General features: G+C 38.5%; 1 protein-coding gene across 10 annotated transcripts in view; it reads right to left on the reverse strand.

The window, feature by feature from the left end:
• Positions 1 to 242: 242 nt before the first annotated feature.
• Positions 243 to 8,746, reverse strand: part of LOC118268363 (uncharacterized) — a 222,818-nt gene continuing 214,314 nt past the window's right edge. For 8 of the 10 annotated variants that reach the window (XM_050706211.1, XM_050706213.1, XM_035582819.2 and 5 more), the window contains 2 exons: positions 2,642 to 2,801; positions 243 to 1,583 (listed from right to left, as the gene is read on the reverse strand). In XM_050706211.1, coding sequence (XP_050562168.1) covers positions 1,419 to 1,583; positions 2,642 to 2,801 — 325 coding nt within the window. In that variant the 3' untranslated portion in view covers positions 243 to 1,418. Of the gene's footprint in view, positions 1,584 to 2,641; positions 2,802 to 6,975; positions 7,358 to 8,746 lie in introns of those variants that run through there. The other 2 variants (XM_050706216.1, XM_050706212.1) reach the window with 2 other exon arrangements.

Below are 8,746 nucleotides of genomic sequence, written 5' to 3' on the forward strand. Positions count from 1 at the left end.
TTGCAATGTTATTATTTCACTGTAAACGATGATTATAGTATCATGTTGTAAGAAATCAATTCTAATTTAACTGTTTGTAAACATAATAATATTTGTTTTTATTCAGAAAGCCAAAGAAACTTCAATTTGTATGTACAAACATAACCTCAATTTCATCAGGAGCATAGGTATTGCAAGATTATGAGACATACTTTGGCAGTAATCATAATAAACGAGGAAGGTGGTAAATAAGGAAACAAAAGTTCAGTATAATGATGGAATTTATTTTCCAATATTTCAACGAAAGATTACATTTTTTCAAAACAAAAAACTTCTCACGATGTTAAAATTACAATTATAACATGGTTCTTCTACAGCAACTGTTAATTTAATGAAAGAAAATATATTCATGGCTCAATTCTACCTATTAACTATCAACTTACTTCATCAAAATATCAGGCTCAATATGAGCTATCAAAATTCTCGACCGTCGGCCCTTGCTAGACTTTAATTGACAAGGTATTAAGGCAATCAAGTTAAAACTACATCATTCTGTCAATAACTTCTTTATTCCTTCATTTTAATTACTTATATCACAGTAAGGACCGGGCGAAAATCTGAATAATTATACTACAAAAGCAATTCGAGCAACTCAACATTCAACAACTAGGTCATTTGATATTCCATCGTGATATTGTTTGATATTTGATACTTATAGTCAATAATATCAGAAAATATTTGTATTTTATTCGAAAATTTCAATGTCACGTTACACTTAAAATTGTACCATTATTCAGTCTCACTCGCAACACAAAATGAATGATCTAAAAATACTGCATCAAACAATAAGATGTTTAAACCTCAGCTCTCACACAATATACATACAGTAGTTATGTATAAGTTCATAAACTATTTTGATCGGAGTTCACTTACGAATACGATCATGTCTACAATAAGTTAATGAACTACGAAATGCCCTACTTAGTCAAAAATTACATTTAACAAGGCATCATAATTGTTTATTCATAATTATTGGATTTTCGTCACTAGTATGCGCGACCGCATCTTCCTAATTCACATTCATAGCTTTAAATTAATTAAACTAAATTCATTTGACTATCACTCTCATACGATCTGCAACGGAACAACACTCACAAACATCAAATTCTAATACTTAATAATACAATTTCTAGGCTTTAAAATCACAATGAAGTGGTGAATGAAAAGAAAATATTTTAGTAACATTGGTCATTAGAATTAATTGGTCGAAAGGATATGTTCAGAAATAGAGGCTGTCGAGCCGTGCAGGTTTACAATTTTGATATTCGAGTAATGATATAACTTGATGTTTTACAACCGTCGAGTTGAGGTTGATGTCATCGCCTTTAGATCAACGCCACGAAGTATCCTGCTTCAGCTATAATTACTAGTCCGTGTGCTTAATACACGTATATTTGTTTGAGCTGTGGCTTGAGCTCTGGCGGGATCGTGTAAACTTCCTGTTCAGGCTTCTTTTTCACTAGTCGCTTCCAACGACCACCGATGTTCTTGCGAAGACTGCGGAAACTCGCACGCTCATTACCGTGCGGCTGCATTAGGTTGTCCTGTAAACAATAGAAAATAACCATGAGTCTCAGTAGAACAAAGTCGAGACACGTTCGGTACTTCGAAAAGGTTTGTGACCCTAAAGTCGTTACCAGTATTCTGTTCCGTTACCGACCCCAATGCATTCAACCACATTTATTTTGCCCCGCATGAAATAACTTTAGACGTTATACAACTACTCTGCCGCTATTTTTAACTGTTGTCAGGCGCGAAAATAAAAGAAGCTTGTTCTATTATGTTTTGCAGGAAACGTTTTTGTGAAGATTAAAGATATTTTCTTAGTTTATTTAAAGGTAGATCGATGATCTAGGTTTGTTCAAGTTTGCTAAGTTAAGAATAAGTTCTGCTGCATGACTAGGAAGCTAATATTTCAAAGTAGAAGTAATGTTGAGGCCGAACAAGAATGAGGCAAGCCTTGAATACACTATTCAAAGACACATTAGCATTATCTACTTCCTGGTGTGCCGTCTCGTTGATATGTGGTCATGCAGACGTTGTACAAACATAGTGTACGATTCGATATAACAAATCAATGGGCCGTTTCGCAGGTAAGGCTCGCCTCGGGAAATAGTTATCAGAGCATGATATTGGGGTCAGTGTTTTAACAAGTTAAAATTTAATACAGACGTTTGCATTAGCCTCTTTTGTTCGTCAGACAGCAAGAAAGAAGGTCGGAGTCGTTACGACATGCTCGCCTTGTGCAGCTTTCTATTCAACGAGCGTGTCCCGACATTTAAATTTATTTCGCACTTAGATATCGTGTCTACGGAGTTCTACCAACTCTCTCTCAGTGGCGGGGAGGGTCGAACCAGTCACGATTTCTTTCGTATTATAATGTAACGTTTCTTTCCCAACTTGCAACTTTCAATATTGTTTGTTTGTTGTCGAGGCGAACAAAGTTTTGTGAATAAATTGGAATGCATTGCAGCTGGACATTGAAGCTCGTTAAATCAGTATTGGGGTCAAGTATAACGGCTGGAACTGGTTTCGATTCTTGAAATAGTTAGTTGGCATGAGTGTGTTATTGTTTGTGATGAAGTAGTAAAGTTGTACATACCTGATCGTGAGGATAGACGTAAGGCGGGGGCAGCGGCGGCGGGAACTGCCACAGCGGTTGCTGGCGGAAGGCGAGTGGCTCCGGCTGAGTTGCAGGCGCAGCCTGAAGGACTTCAGCTGGGTGCACCGAAGCCGAATGCTCCTCTCGCTTGCGTAGCTTGCTGTGGACGATGCGAATCGCCATCATAGTACCGTTGTTTCCAACCATTGTAGCAAATGGTCCTTCGACGCAAGAATAACTAATCACACTGGGTTGGATCACAGGTAACAAGTTCCAGTCGGGCAGTCACAACATTTCAATTTCACAGTTTTCACTCAACTCACAGCCGTATCGCGGTCTAATTGACGCGTATTACTAAAACTAATTTTAAATAAATTATCACAATTATTTTGTTGTAATTAGGCTATTGCACATATCACTGTTCGTAGGAACGCGCGGCAGACCGCGTTACGCGAGCTTCAGCTGCGCGGTTGGTGACTAGAATTATTATCGTGAAGTGTGGCCGGCAGGTGCCTAGCAAAGCGCTCGCTCGTGCCAAACGACCTCTACGGAGTACTCCATGCGTCTGAGTTGAAGTGGAGGGGCGCGCATGGGTTTTATAGACGCGTGCATGACGCGGCGCCAGCGCGGGCAGAAGGGTGAGGTGGGGGACGGTTGACGATATGACCGTTTTCCGCGAAAAACTACGAATGGTGGCGTGGCGGCGCCCGACGCTATCGTATCGTAGTGGTTATGACGCACCAGAAGGCCCGACCGTTGGTTTGTCCCGATTAACGACATCCGATTGTGAATAAAATATACATAACAATATTTAATCTAAAGAAATACGGGTAAAACCGCACAATATTTACGACGACTGTGAGTAAAAAGTGGCAATTATGAGTTTGTGGTGATTAATTTTTCTTGCGTCTTTCTGGACCTGTTTCATGTTTATAAAATATATTTTAACGTTTTCAATAAAGTGGTTACATAATGCAATTTAATAATCATAGTTATTTTTATTGTATATACAACAAGAATTACAAGAGTATGTACTAAACAGTACACAATACAAGTATTCGCTTCCAGCTAGTTACTGATAATAGTCAAGGAGTAAGTAAACACTGAACACGCCCTCATTAAAACTGCTTTAGATATAAAAGTAATCGAACATGTTCATATCGATTCCAATGATAATAATAAATCAGAGGGAGTTCTGCATTTCACCATTAAACGAGTTCAAAGTCCACAATATAAATATGCATAGTAAAGTATAGCTAATACTTTACGCACAGCTGGGCTTGTGGATAAAGTAGACGCAGTAAACGCTGACGTTGCATCTCTTTCCAACCAACACTTGCACTCACTCGATAGTAAGGGAGGTTCTCTGTGAGAGTTTTCGACTCCAAAAGTTAAAGTAGGGCTGCAGGGCAAGGGAGAGCGTGAAGGTGCAATGCCCTTAGCAACGACTAACTTAAGTAAAGCTACGGGCCTTTGACTTGAATAGTGCCTGGCGGGATAAAAAACACAGGTAGTGAGCCATTATAAGTCGTTACCCTTGAGATACGTCTAGAGGATATTGTTATAAAACAGAAAAAAATACGATAGTTTCATCAAAGAACAAAAGATGGCGGATTATTTTGTGATACAAATACAATCTAGAAGACGGCCAAAATGATCAAGTTACAAATTCAACATCTGTTGCTAGGCAGGTAACCGCCTTTGAAGAATCTTGTTTTAGACAAAACGGATATGCAACGAATACGGCATTATGCATTATACATAACATTGATTTCATTATAGTCAGCCTAACATAATCGCTTGCATGAATGAATCGAAGTTTTTGTTTATCGTGCTGACAAAGACTGTGACTGTATTTAACTTAGAGATTTAAATGGTAGTGCGTACGGTGCATGATTGTTTGACATTGAAACGTAAATAATAACATACGATGTGCCAACCTCTGTTTCGTCTACTCTACAACATGCTATGTCATTTGTTTCATTATCAGGTGGTTAGTACGAACAGAACTGTAGTTGCTTATTCAAGTGTTCCTTTAACTTCAGAAGGCCCCGGCGGATGTCAATATCTCATTGAGAGCGTAAGCAGACCTTTAAAATACTTTCATATTAAAATGACCGATATATGTCGTTTTCAATATTGATACAACGACTATAATATACTTCTTCACGGCGAGATAAATTGATATTTTTCAATTGATCCGACTTATATTTCAGTTGGCGACAACGTCTTTTGACTCTGTTTACGCAGATTTATTATCAAAACCATATCAACCACGATGTTTATAAGTGGTTAACTATGGAGTCATAGTGACAATTACCTACTTAGTAACCAAATATTTTTTGTGACCTCTTGTTGCGTCAATCAGAGGCTATCTGTAGTGATCGTGCCATCGTTTTAAGGCTAAACAATATTACAGACTGGCGTCATAACCTTTCCACCTGATGATTATGAAATTGTTATTTTCCTTACGATGTTTTTTCCATCAGTTACGTAGTTTGGAATATATTAACATAAAATGTTGTTTTTCTGAGGGAATTGATATCCATCTTATTCTCAGTCCCATGCTCATTTAAAGTTAGTTGATTGCCGAACAATAACAGCCATTCAATATTGTATTGATAAAATGGTTATTAGCAGCGTCCGATTGTTAGTATTGACGTCAAACCTTATGATGGGAGTCAACAGGGGTACATTTTTAATAAGACGTGAACTAACAAACAACGGAATTATCTAGAACGAATTATGAGAACTAATTAGAATAAATTGCATGGTATTAATCAAGTTAAGAATCATTAATTCAATCGAAAGCTTCGTCCCATTATTGTCTCCCCTTAAATAAAATGGGGTCGACGACGTATACAATGTCCACAAAATTTTTAGCATCACTAATCGATTGTTTTCAACTTTCAACAACTTTCTTATTTCATAAAACATTGGCCGCCTTTCTTTTCCCCCAGGACTAAACACCACGTAAGGTGAAATAAATACCACAAATGGTATTTATTGCCAGGTAGTAATTGTCACGTGTTATTTATCTAACCCCATATACATTGACTACCTACACAACTAGTTGCTTTTGAAACAAACCTAGAAGGTTGTGTCATGAATAATCGCTAGGCTAACGAGGCAGTCTATACAGTCTGTATTTTGAGAATATTAAAACAATTCATAGCGTGTATAATCTAACCTTGATATCGGTAATGTTTCTCTGATCTTGAATATTTCTTGGCAATGTTTTGTTTACGAGGTACATGTCCGGGTTTACGTATTGATACACATAGAGTTTACTCTAGTGTTTGAAGAAAGTCGTAACACCTGTATTCTTGCACCTGCCTAGTCAGTGTAGGTTAACATGTTACCGATATAGATCGCAGGTAAGGCTATCATGCTCTACAGCTCAACCTCCGCTCTGAATAACCTTTTTTGTAACGACGTAGCGTGATTACTAATTAGTTTTCTACGGACACTATTTATGTGTTCCGTTTTATCTACTTGTCATTCGTTTCCGCATACCTCGGCAGCTACTTCCTCTCGCCCGGACAATCGTAAATCATTGTAGTATTGTACCTTGGGACTCAATATTGATAGTGAAGTCGACGTAATGATCTCCAAATAGGCATCTGTTTTTCAGCGTCTTGGCTGAACAAATTAATTATTCTACATGAATATTAATGAGCATTTCGTTATTTAGTTCGTTTGAGGTGTGTTCGACAGAAGCCATTGTACGTTTGGCCACGACCTTGTACGTTTCTTTCGGTCATCATTCTATTCTTACCAAACATAGCATTACATACTAAGTAGGTATAGTTCCAGTATCTAGTTTTTGTCACTCACCGGTAACAATATTGTGACTCACTCAATAGAATTGTTAGTTTCTAAATAGAACGGTGTTCGTTGAATAAAATAGCCAATCGCTGAACACGGAAATCTCAGAACGGCACAAAATTAAAATGTCCAGTTATTTTAGTATCGGTACTTTTACAACGTATATATTCGAATAATATATAGACTGGAGTGTGGCCAACTGCAAGGAAGGAATTTGCCTTGACCATATTGACGACAACCTTCGGGCATAATGAAATGATAGCAAACTGGTTTCGTATTTAAGAACAAAAAATAACCGCTGGCAAAATTTTAAGCTATAATCATACTTGAGGGATTATGTCTGTATTAAAGTTGTGATAGGGAATTCAACCAGCTGTCTGTTAAGTACCAGGCATTACCACTGAAGTTGGGTAACTGTTGTATCCTATTACCAGTTGTTAGTACACTGGAGTAAGGTCGTGGTAACCAGTTAGCGTCGTACCAGAATGCAGAACGATGAGAATTACCCGCGCTCGAAGGGATTGTTCCGATCCCTTCCGCATAGGCAGACGATGGTCTTGTCAACAGACAGCACGATCAAGGAGTTGTGTTCTAGCACCACGCCGACTTCGCAGTTTTCCTCTTTGCACTTCATCGCCTCGACGGCGATAGGAGAGAAGAGCATCGAAACGCGTGCACAGACACTTTACAGACACAGGTTTTAAGGATACGTGTAAGAGATAGTTGAGGCAAATCGCCAACGTAAGCCGCGTGAACGGGCGTTTTGGCGCAAACTGGCAGCCAGCGCCAGTGCGGTTTCAATACACACGGCCGTGCCGACGGTGACTATTTGACTGGCTGAGCGGCGTTCGTGGCGCCGGCCACCACGCCTCGCGCAGCGGTGGGTGGCGACTGAACACGCACCTCTCCCGTTACCTTATTGCGATGTTATGGGGACCGACCCCGCGCTGCGAAAGCCCTTCGTAATAGTCCGTCGCGTTACTGTAATTTGCATTCATTTCCACCTATTTCCATATTCAGGAAACTCCACATTTACAATGCGAACGATGGCCGAGTCCCAGACGTGCGCGCTCCATTATCCTGTCATTTGCAGACACCGATAACATTGGACACACACTTGAGCACAACATTGACATATACGAACTCGATAAGTATAACAAATTAACACATTGTTTTCTCCAGTTGAACACTCTTTCAAATTCAAATTATCTCTTCGAAGACGGCTTTGTTATACGCTCGTCGTGGCTTAACTGAAAACACTTGGACGTCAACGGATGTCGGTCCCCGTGTACCGCATTCATACATAACAAATAGCGTGGCCTGTAGGAGACAAGACAATCGAACAAGAATTGTAAATGTAACAACTCTGAATATTTTAGTTTACATAGTAAGTAGGAACATGTATGATGATTTCTAAAAAACTATTTGTGTCAAAAGCACTTGCATATCGATAAGGGTGATGATTGACTAGCAGATGGATTAGATATAAACAAATCAATTCGATAAGAAGAAATAAAGACCAAAACAATCCGTTGAGTTGAAGCATTAGAGAGTATTCGATCAAACATTGACGTCAGAGCTTACACAGCTTTCTGTTATGCTAAGTAAGTTGATAATGTTATTGCTACACTAATAGTATTGTTATGTCGAATCGATTAGATAAACAAACTTTCGACATAATTGACTTAACTGCCTAAAATTATGAGGGGCCTAAAGTGAATCATATAAATCCGTACACAATTTTTATGATCTGGTAGTTGTAATAAATTTTAAAAAATCATTCGAAGTTTTTTATTTTACCCGTCGCCGTATTACCCAATACACAATAATGTTAATTAAGGCACTCATGTGTGAGGTCACAGTACACTACATTGGTAGGGCAGTAGGTATATTTCAAATGCTAATGATCAATCCATGCATTCATGTCCTCGTCGTGGGAACGCCATGCCCTGACAAGTTAGCCATGGTAGATGGCCACAATAGCTGACCTCGTTCTGACTGGCGTGGTTAACATCAGAATAGTACTGTTCAATGGAACTGTTGAGGTTACAACAGATGCTAAAGCTATTTGCACGTTAGATGCAACTGAATTTCAACAACAAACAATATACAAAAACAATAAAGATAGAAACAAAAACATATCCACTTCAGTTATAAAATTGAGACAAAGAGTTTCTTAATAAACTCAAATGCAAAAAATATTTTAGTGGTTCATATGTGTACTGCCCACATAGTGGTTTGAAAATAGACAAACAGTGTCTGTAACTCATCAAATTC

This window comes from Spodoptera frugiperda, chromosome 29 (genome assembly GCF_023101765.2).
Source record: "Spodoptera frugiperda isolate SF20-4 chromosome 29, AGI-APGP_CSIRO_Sfru_2.0, whole genome shotgun sequence".
In the NCBI taxonomy this organism is placed as follows: Eukaryota; Metazoa; Arthropoda; class Insecta; order Lepidoptera; family Noctuidae; genus Spodoptera; species Spodoptera frugiperda.